Source organism: Notolepis coatsorum, assembly GCF_963971535.1.
Source record: "Notolepis coatsorum genome assembly, chromosome: 15".
NCBI classification, from domain to species: Eukaryota; Metazoa; Chordata; class Actinopteri; order Aulopiformes; family Paralepididae; genus Notolepis; species Notolepis coatsorum.
The window spans coordinates 16,978,956-16,995,915 of NC_140179.1; the positions used below are offsets into that span (position 1 = coordinate 16,978,956).

General features: G+C 42.5%; 1 protein-coding gene across 1 annotated transcript in view; it reads left to right on the plus strand.

Moving 5' to 3' along the window:
- slc6a16a (solute carrier family 6 member 16a) overlaps positions 1-16,960 on the plus strand; it is a gene marked incomplete at its 3' end in the record, with an annotated part of 86,136 nt that overhangs the window by 24,081 nt on the left and 45,095 nt on the right. Inside the window, exons 2-3 of the mRNA XM_084330286.1 lie at positions 7,280-7,529; positions 13,788-13,945. Of these exons, the coding sequence (XP_084186412.1) occupies positions 7,280-7,529; positions 13,788-13,945 (408 nt within the window). The remainder of the gene's footprint in view (positions 1-7,279; positions 7,530-13,787; positions 13,946-16,960) is intronic.

Here is a 16,960-nt window from a genome sequence, read left to right on the forward strand (position 1 = left end):
GCGGGGGGGGACCAGCCGAGCCTGGTTGGAGGATCTTAGTGACCTGGGTGCTGCGTAGGGGGTGATGAGCTCGGTGATGTATAGGGGTTCTGCACCCGATAGTGCCTTAAAGGTGAGGAGGAGGATTTTGAAGTCTATTCTAAGTGGGACTGGGAGCCAGTGTAGGGAGGCTAGGACTGGTGTGATGTGCTCTCTCTTTCTGGTGCCGGTAAGGAACCGAGCTGCAGAGTGCTGGACCATTGTAATTTTTTTTTTACAAAGGGGTAGCACTAGAACTAGCAAACTCTTCCACACAACTCATACAATGCAAGGGACATTGAGAACATAATAACTAACATTCTCACATAGCAAGTGAGAAAATGAAGAACAACTGTATTTCAGCAAATGTACTTAATTCTCTCTCTCTTTCTCTCTCTCTCTCTCTCTCTCTCTCTCTCTCTCTCTCTCTCTCTCTCACACAGCAAGCAATTGTCCTTCATTCTCTCTCTCCCACACATTCACACACACACACACACACACACACACACACACACACACACACACACACACACACACACACACACTCTCACATAAGCAGGGCCGGACTGGGGAAATAATTCAGGCTGGGAAATATAGTGTGAAATATAGCCCCAGTCACAAGGCCGACAGCTCTTGTCAGGACGAGGGATCGGCTATATTAGATGGGCACGCCCTAAAAAACCATTACCATCTAGCTGTGTCTAGCACGCTCACCGGTTACTCCCCCCCGCTACGCTACGGAACTCAGGGCTCTGATTTGTCCCCTTTGGCTGCAGGCCGCGTTCTTCCAGTGAAGCGCAAGCGGCCCCACATTTTGCGTCTCATGGAGACAGGGGCTGACACCCAGTTGCTAGCTAGGCCTGGGTCTGTCTATGAGAATGCTGTGCTGTCAAGCGGCTCCCACACCACACGTCCTGCGTCTGTGTTTGGTGAGCCTGGTGTTGTATCTGTCGACGGAGCAGGGTTCCCTGTATCTAAAAAGTGTTATCAGCGGGGGAACTCTAGTCCCAGGAGGTCGCAGCATGGGTTCCCCCCAGCCCCGCCCTCGCCAGGCCGGGTATTACGTTACGCGTAATTTGGGTGGTAGTAATATCACTACAGGGCTACGGTGTGTAGAGACCCACCCTATCGGGCAGTGTGAGGACCACACACCATGCATGTCCAGCTGCAGAGCAGGCTGTCCTCAGCAAACTAAGCTGGGAAGATGCTCAGCGGGGGAGCCTATGTCTCCAGGGGTGATGGCCGCTCCCCCCGTATCAGCCCCTTCTGTCGGGGTCCTCCCCTTGGGTGCGATTGCCTCGTTGGTAGAGTCAGGGTGCGATATCCCGGCTCAGCGGGACACCCTGCTTGCGCGGTTGGTGAGACCAGGGTTGACAACGCAGAGCGGGAGGGACTGGGCCACCTAGCGGACCAGCGGCAGTTGGCCGCGGGGGCGCTTTGGAATTTTTACCACGTATGGCTGCAGTAGTAGCCATATGTTGGTGTGGATGGAGAGAACGCTGAGGGCGGCGCTTGTGTTACAGTTTACACACCCCCGCCCTCCGTTTTTGGGTTTGGTACAGACTATTGTCAGAGTCCGCGGCAGTGACAGCCCTGGCCGAGGAGATTCGTTCTCTGGCGGCGAAGCAGGCCGTCGTCGTGGTCCCATGGGAGGACGCGATGAGCGGCGTTTCCTCCCGATATTCTCTGGTGACCGAGGAATCGGGGGGGGGGGTGTCAGACCCATACTGGACCTGTCCCATGGAAGGTTCAGAATGTTGACCGTCATCCACCTGTTAAGCGCTGTCAGGTGGGAGACTGGTTCACCTCCATAGACCTGAAGGATGTGTATTCACATCCCGATCTTCCCTCCACCAACCAATCTTCCCTCCTCCGCCAATACACAACTCGGTTGTCTCACGGGACAACGAGCAGTATCACTAACGCCAGCATTGTTATGCCTAGTGGCGCAGACCCTACCTGGGCGTGACCTAGCCACGACAGCTAGCCGCTGCGCGACGTCCCTCGATCCGCTGTCAGAAGACGAGGAAACCCCAGGACAATGTGACGAGAAGATTCCAGGGGCTGGCAAATCTCCGGCGAAAACCCAACATTGTTCAATTTCTCTCTGCATTTCATCAACAGCTAGTTCATGGAATGCACTGCACGTCCATGATGGAAAACGAAAAAGAGGAAGGGCGAGTGTGACCATGTCCGGTGTCTTATAGGGGACACTGGGGCGGGGCCTGGTCAAGTGCATGGGTGCATTGTTTTCGTTAATGAAGTACAGTAGGTACTGGAGATGAGGTATATCTCAGTATGGCGAAGAGCGAGACGCGATTGGCCAGTACGAATATATAACTATTTATGTTCTTACACAATAGCATTAACTATTTATGTTCTTATTCAATGGCATTAACTATTTATGTTCCTATAACTAAATAGTTATGAATCTGAAACCTGGGTTACATCCAGTACTTCAGTGTTGTAAAAGGTACTTAGTTTACATTCCAATGCTCTCAATTTCAATGACGCTGAAAAGCGACCTCCTCGATATGGCAGTTTAACAGCATCCTGATGAACAAAGAATCCAGCCCAAGCATATACACTGATATACACAAGAACACTGCGGTCCTCAGCTGCTGGACGGCTAGAGGCTCCTCCGCTGCTGGGCTACTAGAGGCTCCCAGAAACAGTCAAAAGAGGATTGGTAATGCAGCCTTTATCAACTATGCCCCAAAACTGTGGAACAAACTACCCCAAAACATCAGGGAAGCCAACTCACTAGACATCTTCAAAAGACAGCTTAAAACCTATCTCTTTGCTCAGGCATTTAAATGAAACATCAGGGATATCCTGACACAAATTGTGCTTTACCTGCACTATTCTTACCCTACTTAAGCATTACGTCACGTGCAGGAGTGTGTTATACTCATTAGATCATGCCTAGGGGTGGTTGTTAGGCCCCCCTAAGCGTGATCTAATGAGTATAACACACGACTTCAAGTGATGTAATGCTTTTATACAATGGCCGAATTCACCCAACCTTATTGCTATACAATAAACACAGTAATTGAAGCATAATGGAGATTTTTTTCACAAAACCATCCACAGAGAAAGTAGATCCAATAGTAGATCCAAGACTGAAAAAAAATAAAAATAAAAATCGATGGCCATTTCTTTTTTTTTCTTTTTTTAGTCTGTGATTTTTATTTTGTTTCACAATGGGTCATGACCAGTGATGCCACAGATTACTTGTAAAAGTAATCCGATTACTGATTACTGATTACTCCTTTAAAAAGTAATCCAAGTTACTTTACTGATTACTTGATTATCAGAGTAACTTAGTTACTTTGAAAGTAACTAGGTTACGAAGTCGTCGTCGTTCCCCCAACAGTTTTTTTTAAACGCTTTATTGAAAATGCATAAATTGTTTTTAACTTGTTTCTCTGCACATAACGTAAATTGTTAAACTAGTGCTTCAGCTTCTGTACCATCAAGTATGGTAAAGCAACAGTCTATGATGCTCACAGCATTAGAGCAGCCAGCCAGTGGTTGTACAAAACCAGTGTATCTATTCACATCTAACAAATGCAGGCTGAACTATTCAATTATATCAACTGTAACTATTAAATTGTTTTTATAAATGTCTCTCTATAAACATACAATCAGTCTCTCTTTAACATGTAAATTAACTGTAAATCTGGCAAATAAGAGCTTTTGCTCTGCCACCATCAAATATACATTAATCAATAGGGAAAGAAACAATCTTTCTCTGGTCTGCATCCCCTTAACAATTGTGTGTATTGAGCTGTACTGTATTGTACCCATTCTGCAATCTGTTAATAAAGTTTTCAATCAATCAATCAATCAATCAATCTCTCTTTTGCTGTTTGGCTGGCCTCCGAGTTCTCCTGTACCTAGTCGAAGCGTCGGCTAGTGTTGTGATTCCAGATGCTTTCAATGCAATTGGATGTGCTGTTTTTAGCGGTAGACAGTATTTTGACTGAGGCTACGTTTAAACGAGCGTTTTGGAGTGGAAGTCTGAACAGAAACCGCAAAACGTCTTCTTGCGGTTTCACTTCGTTTAGACAAGCGTTTTGGGGTGGAATTCTCAGACGAACATAACAACGGAGCCCTGCTGTCACACGATTGGCGCATATGTCACATGACGTGCTGTGAAGACCCGCCCTACTCTGCCTCTGATTCGCAGACTGTGGATGGGGAATGTGATTGGGCCAAAGCAGAGTCACTCACAGACAGAGAGTCCAGTCACGCCGCGGGACACATTCTTGTGTAACCCTTTCACTGCCACACCACGTCACTCCATAATAATAATAAGAAAAACAGCTCAAAATGTATTTTTGACTGTCGAAAACGAAATAAAATACTGCATTCCGCCTGCATTATGAATTTATGATGAGATGGTAACGAAATAGTAACGCACAGCCACTTGGACAAGTAACTGCAATCAGATTACTGGCTTTTAAAGATTAACGCGTTAGATTACTATTTTCGGGGAAAAGTAATCAGATTACAATAACGCGTTACTTAGTAACGCGTTACCGGCATCACTGGTCATGACAAATTAATTACATAATCCAACATATGTGTAACGAACTAACATATTCCAGTTGACTATCTTTTTTGGAGGATTCGTTCAAAAGATATTCATACTTCCATTTGTCTATCTATGGCGGACTCATTCAGACTCATTCATGTGGGAGGGATCTGGGGTCACATGGAGTGTGTTATACGAAATAACAACGGCTAACCTGACTGTTTCAGCCAATCAGAATCAAGATATTTGCATGCCATTGTATAACTACTTTTATACACTTCCTATCAAATTCATGTGTCGGTTCTATGCAAATTGTATCTCACTATCTCCTATGCACTGTAATTTTAAGAGCACTGCTCTGCTGTAATTCAAGATTTTACTATTTTATCACACTTTTTACTTCTTACTGATTGTATGTTGTATGTTAAATACCCTGTTGTATGTCCGTTCTATTTTTATCATTTTTAGCCTATTCTTAAACTGAATCATTTTAAACAATTTTTATTATTTGTATTACTGAATGAAACTGTAAACAGAAAGGCCTATTGGGATGCTAGATCCTAATGTGAAACACTGATTTACCTTACCTTGCTACCTCTATCTTTTTTATGCTAGCTTATGCCTGTATTTTTGACTGTTGTCAAGCACTTTGAACTGCAATTTCTGTATGAAAAGTGCTATAAAATAAAGTTATTATAATATATATATATATATACACAGTATATTATATTCAAGGGCCCTGTATACATCAGTGTTTGCATCAGTTAAATGAATGAACTGCCTCAAAATATTGACTTGGCTCTCTTCATGCAGAACAGAAGTGGTGGGTTATTGTGGAGCGCCACAGAACAGATGTCTCTCTTGTTCCCATGTGGACTGTGTTCCGTGTGTTTGTGTGTAGAAAGGGGCGCTCCATATGAATTACATGTTTTATGTTTTCATGTCAGGGGAGTCGGACCGTAGCTTCCCAGCGATACTATAAAAACAAAAACACAGAAACGCAAATCCTGGAAGACCAGTGTTTCCCAGCCGACACGATTTTGAGTCTGAACGTTTTATGTATTGGTCGGGAAATTATGGACCATTATTATTATAAATCTTTTTTTTTCTTTTCTTTTTTACAATTTCCAGACTAAAAGTTGTGTATAACTGTGAGAATGGAGTCTGTATAATTGACTGCCACACTGAACTGCTTCTGAACTGGCTGCCCAATAATACTACTGATCTGATTGGCCAAAAACATCAGCTCCCTGCATCAATAACCAATCAGATGTCTTGCCTGCCAAGTGCTGTTCCTGGGGGTGGGAAAACTGAGACCACCATCACGTTCCTCATCAAAGAGTAACACAACGTGCAAAACCACCTGCTGGTCAGTTTAACCCACCTGCTGTCCAGAGGCTGGGTCAGTTTAAACCTGCTGGCCAGAGGCTGGGTCAGTTTAAAGCTGCTGACCGGAGGCTTGGTCAGTTTAAACCACCTGCTGGCCAGAAGCTGGGTCAGTAGCCAAGCACATAGACTGTTCCATAGCATACGCCTTCAGTTGATCATGACAAATCCTCTCTTACCTTGACGATTAAAAAGCCTCCATAATTTAGTAAACGGTATTCCCATGGCTGGTGTTCATTTTACGATGCCAGCTTGTGAGCATTCGTTGTAGCCAGCTAGCGTTGATGCTATTCAATGCTATCAACATTAGCTAAATAGCTAACCAACTAAATACAATGACAGTGGTATCCTGAGGTAACGTTAAATACATTTGATTACCAACGATAGCTAGCAAGCTAACTAAATAGCTTTGTTTGTCTGGACTATCATACTAGCTAACATACCCAACTAACGTTAATGCCATTCAGAATGTATTAACATAGCTACAACACACAGTAACGTTAATACAATTACATGCATCATTGTTTACAATGAACGGGTGGGGCTAGTGACCAAAAGGACTGGACACAGGGACAAGTTAAACAGCAATAAATGTAATACAACAGGTAGTTCGAGCTGCGCTGTCGTGCCTACGACCGCACCACAGGGCTATTATATAATATTATATACAGCTTTGACGCGCTCTCTCTCTCCTGCCGATTAAAATCAGCAGCTCTTCCTCCTCATCATCGATTGCCTGTAGCTGCATTTGCACAACGGCGTCAATCCCTGCTCTTATCTAACGTTAGCTAATGTTAAAACTAACCTAAAGTTAGTTGTTCACCAACAATCTCAACATTTGTATTAGCTTTAGCTCAAAAACACAGAACCGGATGACACAAGTTGTTCCGCTCATAGATAGGTTACAACAAGATAACAACAATAATACTTCCGGTTGGGGGGAGTTTGTCAAATAAAAGAGCGAAGTCTAAAACACCGGAAATACGTTTATTTTGCACATTTGTGGCGACATTACAGCATTTTCAGTGTTTTCGTTTTGGACGCACATATTTCTTGAGATGATTTTGTGTTTACGGAAAACTTTTTTGAAATGAAAACTAAATGGAAACGAAAAATATCGGTTCCATCTCCATCTGGACAAGGCCTAAGCTGCCCCAAGCTTTCACTTCAGCAACACATGGTGACGCTGGCCTGTTGTCATGGTGGCGCTGGCGTGTTGTCATGGTGGCGCTGGCGTGTTGTCATGGTGAGGCTGGCGTGTTGTCATGGTGAGGCTGGCGTGTGGTCATGGTGATTCTGGCGTGTAGTCACCCAGTCTCCCTCTGCTCTGTCTAGTTGGAGAAGCCCCCGCTGCCCAGCGAGGAGGGGGGGCCTGGCCTGGGCGAGGAGGAGGGGCCTGCGCTGGGCGAGGGGCGGTCCCAGTCTCAGCTCCTGGACATCGGGAGCTCGCCGGGACCGGGAGCGGCGGAGGATGACCGACCGGCCTGGGACAGTAAGCTGCAGTACGTCCTGGCTCAGGTGGGCTTCAGCGTGGGCCTGGGCAACGTCTGGAGGTTCCCTTATCTCTGCCACCAGAATGGAGGAGGTGAGTAGAGCTGGGGATCACAGAGACCATGTTACCGTGTTGTTACCATGTTGTTACCATACTATAATCACAGAGACCATGTTACCGTGTTGTTACCATGTTGTCACCATACTATAATCACCAGAGAACATGTTACCGTGTTGTTACCATGTTGTTACCATACTATAATCACCAGAGAACATGTTACCGTGTTGTTACCATGTTGTTACCATACTATAATCACCAGAGAACATGTTACTGTGTTGTTACCATGTTGTTACCATACTATAATCATAGAGACCATGTTACCGTGTTGTTACCATGTTGTTACCATACTATAATCACCAGAGAACATGTTACTGTGTTGTTACCATGTTGTCACCATACTATAATCACCAGAGAACATGTTATCGTGTTGTTACCATGTTGTCACCATACTATAATAACTAGAGAACATGTTACCATGTTGTTACCATACTATAATCACCAGAGAACATGTTGCCGTGTTGTTACCATGTTGTCACCATACTATAATCACCAGAGAACATGTTACCATGTTGTCACCATACTATAATCACCAGAGAACATGTTACCATACTATCACCATACTATAATCACCAGAGAAGATGTTACCATGTTGTTACCATGTTGTCACCATACTATAATCACCAGAGAACATGTTACTGTGTTGTTACCATGTTGTTACCATACTATAATCACCAGAGAACATGTTACCGTGTTGTTACCATGTTGTTACCATACCAGAGTCACCAGAGAACATGTTAACACCATACTAGAGTCACCAGAGAACATGTTAGCACCATACTAGAGTCACCAGATACCATGTTAGCACCACCAGGAGTGAGTGTCTACCCAGAGAACCAGGTAGGGCTGGACGGTATGGTCTAAAATTTATATCACGGTATAATTTGAAGCATAGACGGTAACTGTATATATCACAGTATATGCATTTATCTTAAAATGTCTATATAAATGCTTCTGAAGGGGTAAAACACTGGCAGCTATTACTGTACTCTTGTATTACTAGGACATATTTCACATAGTACAGAGATATTTTAAGAACATTTATTGTGCAAAACTGCAATAGAAAAATGCAAAACCTTTTCTCAAGTTATTTCCATCTCTGAAAAACACTTTTTTCATGAAATACAATCAAATCAAGCTGCACAAAGTGAAAATAAAAACGACAGTGTTTTGTGTACAGTAGCTAGCACAACACGCAGGGAACAAAATTAACTTTTTGGCTTACCAGACAAGGTGGCATGGTAGATTTAAAAAACTACCAGCCAGGCAGATCTTTTACCAGCCAAATGTGATAAATAGCTTTTTAATATATTGCCATGTGTTATTATTACTATATAATACTCTCATTATATTATTTAATTCATTATAATTTAAACGCTATTGAAACGTAAATAATCTAAAATAATAAAATTATTCTGTTACAGCTGCTGATCTATATACTATAGCTACTGTCCATCAATATCTCTTAGAGAGAGAGATGTAGAGAGAGGGAGAGGGAGAGAGAGACAGAGACTTCCCTCACTATGCCTCTGAGCGTTCCCAGTGATAGTTTACAGTAGTTAGCGTTAGCAAGTTAGCTTAATTAGAGTTAGCAGATAACATTACAGTAGTTAAGGTTTTAGTGCGACGTGGGTATACAGGAATGGCGAGGATGCAAAGCATGTTAGACTATTGGAACCGTTGCTCACAGAGTTTTCGTTGCACATAGAAACAGCGTGAATCGTGAGATGAGTTGTAGCTGCTACCCTCTGGACCTGTGGGCATCAGTGTAGAACTGTCTCTTGATGCTCTGGACCTGTGGGCATCAGTGTAGAACTGTCTCTTGATGCTCTGGACCTGTGGGCATCAGTGTAGAACTGTCTCTTGATGCTCTGGACCTGTGGGCATCAGTGTAGAACTGTCTCTTGATGCTCTGGACCTGTGGGCATCAGTGTAGAACTGTCTCTTGATGCTCTGGACCTGTGGGCATCAGTGTAGAACTGTCTCTTGACCCTCTGGACCTGTGGGCATCAGTGTAGAACTGTCTCTTGATGCTCTGGACCTGTGGGCATCAGTGTAGAACTGTCTCTTGATGCTATGGACCTGTGGGCATCAGTGTAGAACTGTCTCTTGACCCTCTGGACCTGTGGGCATCAGTGTAGAACTGTCTCTTGACCCTCTGGACCTGTGGGCATAAGTGTAGAACTGTCTCTTGACCCTCTGGACCTGTGGGCCTCAGTGTAGAATTAAGCATTACATCATGCGCAGGAGTGTGTTATACTCATTAGATCACGCCTAGGGGTGGTTGTTAGGCCCGACGCGCAGCGGAGGGTTGTTAGACCCCCCTAGGCATGATCTAATGAGTATAACACACAACTTCAAGTGATTTAATGCTTTTATACAATGGCCCGAATTCACCCAACCTTATTGCTATACAATAAACACACAGTAATTGAAGCATAATGGAGATTTATTCACAAAACCATCCACAGAGAAAGTAGATCCAATGGTAGATCCAAGTCTGACCAAAAACAAAATCGACTGCCATTTTTTTTTTTTTTTTTTTTTAGATTTTCTTTTGTTTCACAATGGGTCATGACAAACCAATTACATAATCCAACACATGTGTAACGAACTAACATATTCTAGTTGACTATCTTTTTTGGAGGATTCATTCAAAATATATTCATACTTCCATTTGTCTATCTATGGCGGACTCATTCAGAAAAAGTTATTCGGTTGTGGGAGGTATCTGGGGTCACGTGGAGTGTGTTATACGAAATAACAACGGCTAACTTGACTGTTTCAGCCAATCAGAATCAAGATATTTGCATGCCATTGTATAACTGTCTCTTGATGCTCCGGGCCTGTGGGCATCAGTGTAGAACTGAAACTGTCTCTTGGGATCATGATATTCAGAACGCTTTGGTATCTGGGTAACATCATGTTTTTGCCTTTTTTTTTTATACCTCGGCTACTTAATGTTTACTTAACTTTAAACTAAGGCCGGGCCGTTGTTAACGGCGGACTCTTATTGCGCGATAAAAAAATTACCGCCGTTAATCTATTCTCAAAGTTGGACCTAACGTGTTCTTGTGATGACGTATTCAAAACGCGGCTACAGTCACATAACGCTCCAGCTGCAGGGAGGGGCTGAGCAGTACCCACACTTTAGTTTAAGAAGCATCTCTTCAGTCCTGCGTTCTACAGCCTGTGATAACTCCTCTTGGGAGTCGCGCTGTTCTATGTAAACTTTGCGAGCAATGCGTCCAATAAATGCGTCTTTAACATGCTTTATATCCTCGCCATTACTATATGCCTGTTGTGGTTAAAAACCTTTTTAACTAACGTTAGCTGCTAACTAAGTTAAGCTATATGTTACAAGCTAAAAAGAAAACAGCCCTTCTACTGATGGGATCAGAGTCAGAGTCGGATGACGACACACCAGTACGCAATGCTGTGGAGAGGTACAAGGTAGAGCCAAGTGCCAGCTTGGATCAGGGTCCATTGAAGTGTTCACAAGATGGCGCCGCTATGCCCGGTCGCCTGTCTGTTCGCTCCGTCGAGATTGTGCTTACTTTTGTTAATATTTATAGTTTTAAGAGTTTTGTCTGTACCAACAGTAGGTGCATTTAATGTGTATCTTGTCTAGCACAGTCTCTGGAGCGTAACAGCAAGAAGCATTTTGTATGAAAGTATTCTGTACTTCTGTATGACAACTATTAAAGAAACTTGAGTGGTGGTCAGACCACACTGCTGTCTATGGTAAGCTGGCCCACATTGCCCTGAAGTACTTGGGGACCCCTGCCTCAACTGTCCCATGCGAGAGACTGTTCTCTTTAATAGGCCATATTGTACAGAAGAAGAGAGCTAGTTTGTCACCAGCCAATGTGAACAAGCTGGTCTGCCTGAGTGACTGGTGGAAGAAGGAGAAGTAGAGATTGGACTGATTGAGTCAAGCCATGTCACATACTGAGTGACTGTACTGGTAACATTATTTGTGTTCTGAATAAAACAATTTATTAAACACAAGTACATCTTATTGAACATTATTTTGATATTTCATTACCAATTATCATAGCAAAACTGCTTTTTCAAACAGTCTGTAATGTATTTTGGAAAAGGGAGATGGGCTCATGGTGTAATGGGCCACCTGGCCTGAGAAACGTAAGGAGGAAAGAAAAAGTAAGGACTTACTTCTGGTCATTATTTGGGTAGAACACACATATTTTGAATGCCTTGGGCAGACTTCAAATGAGCCATTTTAATCTAGATTAATCTCCAGGATTAACTGCAGATAGATTAATCTAGATTAATTTTTTTTATCTATGCCCACCTCTACTTTAAACCTAAAACTACTTTCTTTATGGATGACAGCTCTCGTTTCAATATCACTGAAGCATTAATACAAGATGTCCCAGAAAGCTATGCTAACTCACCTTAGAGCTAGCAGGCCTGAGAAATCAGACAGCTGGGTTGCAACTGATAGGAAGAATGCTGTAACTATGGTCTATAGTCCAGGACACAGTACACCTCTATTATAAAGCAGGAAGAATACTGTGACTATGGTCTATAGTCCAGCACCTCTATTATAAAGCAGGAAGAATACTGTGACTATGGTCTATAGTCCAATACACAGTACACCTCTTATAAAGCACAAGAAGGTGATAGCCTACATATTCATCTACTTAATTTAAGATTAGTTAATTACATAATTTCATTTTTCTAAAGACCTAATCTAACATGAGAACAAATTTTATGTTTCTAAAAAGTGTGATATTTCTCTCATGCACCTGTAACACCTGCCCGATGGTAACATACACCTGTAACACCTCTCTGATGGTAACATACACCTGTAACACCTGTCCGATGGTAACATACACCTGTAACACCTGCCTGATGGTAACATACACCTGTAACACCTGTCTGATGGTAACATACACCTGTAACACCTGTCTGATGGTAACATGCACCTGTAACACCTGTCTGATGGTAACATACACCTAACATACACCTGTAACACCTGCCTGATGGTAACATACACCTGTAACACCTGTCTGATGGTAACATACACCTGTAACACCTGTCTGATGGTAACATGCACCTGTAACACCTGTCTGATGGTAACATACACCTGTAACACCTGTCTGATGGTAACATACACCTGTAACACCTGTCTGATGGTAACATGCACCTGTAACACCTGTCTGATGGTAACATACACCTGTAACACCTGTCTGATGGTAACATACACCTGTAACACCTGTCTGATGGTAACATACACCTGTCTGATGGTAACATACACCTGTAACACCTGTCTGATGGTAACATACACCTGTAACACCTGCCTGATGGTAACATACAACTGTAACACCTGTCTGATGGTAACATACACCTGTAACACCTGTCTGATGGTAACATGCACCTGTAACACCTGTCTGATGGTAACATACACCTGTAACACCTGCCCGATGGTAACATACACCTGTAACACCTGTCTGATGGTAACATACACCTGTCTGATGGTAACATACACCTGTAACACCTGCCTGATGGTAACATACACCTGTAACACCTGTCTGATGGTAACATACACCTGTAACACCTGCCTGATGGTAACATACACCTGTAACACCTACCTGATGGTAACATAAACCTGTAACACCTGTCTGATGGTAACATACACCTGTAACACCTGCCTGATGGTAACATGCACCTGTAACACCTACCTGATGGTAACATAAACCTGTAACACCTACCTGATGGTAACATGCACCTATAACACCTGTCTGATGGTAACATGCACCTGTAACACCTGCCTGATGGTAACATACACCTGTACCACCTGCCTGATGGTAACATGCACCTGTAACACCTGCCTGATGGTAACATGCACCTGTAACACCTGCCTGATGGTAACATACACCTGTAACACCTGCCTGATGGTAACATACACCTGTAACACCTGCCTGATGGTAACATGCACCTGTAACACCTGCCTGATGGTAACATGCACCTGTAACACCTGCCTGATGGTAACATACACCTGTAACACCTGCCTGATGGTAACATACACCTGTAACACCTGCCTGATGGTAACATACACCTGTAACACCTGCCTGATGGTAACATACACCTGTAACACCTGCCTGATGGTAACAGGTGGAACAGGTGGAAGCAGGGTGTGTCCTTCATGAGGCAGCAGGAGTTCTCTATATTCCTCATACGTGTCTCTGCTCCCCCTCCATCCCCCAGGGGCCTTCATGCTGCTGTACGTGGTGCTCCTGGTTCTGGTTGGGGTCCCGCTCTTCTTCATGGAGCTGGCTGCGGGCCAGTGTATCCGGCAGGGCAGCATCGGCGTCTGGAAGCACATCTCCCCCAAGCTGGCCGGCATCGGGTACTCCAGCTGCATGGTGAGGAGGTTACTGCAGCCGCATGGTGAGATCGTTACAGACACACCTTAAAGCCACGCAGGTCATTACAGACACACCTTAACCTCTTCTGCCTGTGCGGTCCGTCGGTGGACCGCGAATGACATCTGGTCATAAATCAATATCTCCAGAATGTTCTACAAAATTAGCGTTTTTATTTTCAAAGTATTCAAGTATAAACATCATAACCATGTCACAACAGCATTTATAATGTATATTATCATAATACGTTAGTTTAGGAATAGGTTAAAGTGTTATTAGATAGATTTTCCTTCTCGAAATGTCTGTATATTTCGCGAGAGGCGCACATTTTGGAAAACTTTTAATCATTTTGGAAAACCTTGAATCATTGGCCATTTTGTAGCGGACATCCAAAGCTCTGGATCTGTGTTGGAATTTTTCAAAACTACACTTCCTGAATGAATCTATGGGGTTCAAGGTTCATAGTTCTGTATGCATTATTTGAATAACTCTTATTATTCGGGATAATATACCACAAAATGTAACGTTATTGACAAATATTGAAATACAGTTAGTTTCTCTTCCCTATTGTTAGCATGCAGCAACAATTAGATCTGAAATTAGTTTCAAAACGGTTGCACTGTGGTGAAAATAAAAAAGTACAGTAGATTACAGTAGAGTTCATTATCTGTTATTATGCACGCCTGGTGATACTAAATCCAAATTGAACTCGGCCATTTGAAAGATAATATATGTATATATTAGGGATGCTCGATATTGGCTTTTTTACCTATACCGATATTGTCCAACTCTTAATTTCCGATACCGATATCAACCGATACCGATATATGCAGGGTTTCCCCCCCCAAAGAATTTAATAATTTCAGGTAATTAACATTACATATCTCTTGTTGTGAAATTAACACAACATTATGCATACTTTTGACAATAAATGTAATCAGAATTCGTTCTTACTTGCTTGCCTGGGTAAATAAACGTTATAGAAAAGTAAATAATTTCTTTTTGAAAACCGATACCGATATTTTCCGATATCACATTTTAATGCCGATATCGGCCGATAATATCGGTAGGCCGATAATATCGGACATCCCTAGTATATATATGAATGTGCAAATTGGTTATAATAAGGTCATTTATAAGCCTGCTATTCTATATTCTATAATAATATTTCAAATTGCATTGGTCCGGATGGGAGAATTCAGTACTGTATCTACAGAACCTTCTGTTTACTCATCTTCCCTTTATTAATTTCCTTAGATTTTTTGTTTTCATGTCTGGTCATTATTAGCATGGTGTTATTCACTGTCAATTGTTTTATCACAATTTAAGCAAGCCTAGTAATAGACACAATATTTCTGACACTGGGAATACATTCACTGAGGTCCATAGATGTCCCTAGATACCAAGAATATGCAATTCTTGCAAAATAATCAGAAAGAACCGATAAGAGTATCGATAAAGTACCGAACCATTAACACTTTGGATGCCACGGACGACATAACACGTGTTAGCAGTCCGCCCCCTGAATGCCCATCACGACAATTAGCGTGAATTTTTTTTTATTAACGATCTGAATTCATATTTCATCTACCGTTGGGAAACCAGCTCCATCAGGCGCTCAGATGTGAAAAAAGCGCCCCCTATCGTCTCCCAGATGGTAATGCACCCTTTTGGAATGGACTCAATGAAAATGGATGAGAAAAAAAAAATCCGGAATCCACATTTTACTTCTCACGCATGTACCCAGAGCCGCTCGGAGTCATTGTGGACCATCAGAACAGCGTGTAATATGTCTTTACAGTACCTAGTATTGGATCAATAAAAGGATTGATTTTTGGAATGGCGATCAGGAATTGGAATAATCTTTTTGGATACCATCTGATCTCAGGTAAGGAATCTATTTTACCAGTCTTAGGATAATCAGACCTGTTTTCATGGAGATATAAGCTTTTCCCCTATGTGTGATATGGCTGTTTGTCTGTGCGAGCGATCAGGAACTAAGAGAATCGATTTTCAGCTCACGGCACCAGCGTGCATACGTAAACATATACTATCGATAATCTAGCGTTTATTTGAAAACGATTCATAAATAGACCGAAAAATGACAACGTTCTAGAATATTCCAGTACAGGGCGTTTATCACGGATTCTTTTTATTTTCCGTGAAAACGAGTGCTTTTCAAAATGCTAGAAAACGGAAACGAACCGATAAAAAAAAAATCTGCTTCGACAATGGGTCTTTGATAAGCGACGGGCAGATTAGACACAACAAAACATAGATTAGGCGATATTAACGTTAACATTGAAGTGGTGCTGGGCATTCAAGGGGGTAAAAAGGAATTAAGCTTGGGCTCTGAAAGTGTTAATAGTCTATATAGTTAAAAAAAAGAATTGTCATGATTTCATGATTTGATAAGATTTTGTTTGTTTAAAAAGAGACAATGAGACGATGTGATAAAAACATTTCTTTATTTTGATAGACCGGAAATGTCATGTGAAGAAGGCAGCTGGAGTTTTGTGAATGGAGCCAGATAGCGTAGATTGAAGCGTCATAGCTTTTGACCGTGCGACGAGCGATGTTGACGTGTTACTGTATGTTTTCTTTATTTTATTGAATTGTAAACCTATACGTGGTCCTGTCGTTCACGTTCAAGACTCCCGTTATTCACCTACTCTGGCTTAAAGGGTGTTCGAAACTCACTACAAGACGTTTGGATATTACACCTACACAAACCTTAATGTGGGTTATGTGGGTATAATGTGGGTTATGTGGGTATAGTGGGTATAATGTGGGTTATGTGGGTATAATGTGGGTTCCAAGTCATGAAACACAAGATTCATATTGCCAGATTAGCTTGAGGGACTGTCAATGTTAATTTATTCTGCACAACCTGGCAACCTGGCAAACACGTTGAAAAGTGTGTGTCTGTGTGTGTGCATGAGGGAAGTATTGAGATGAGATAAGACATATTTTTCCTTTTTCAGCTTCCTCAATCGCCTTCAGATGATGTATAAC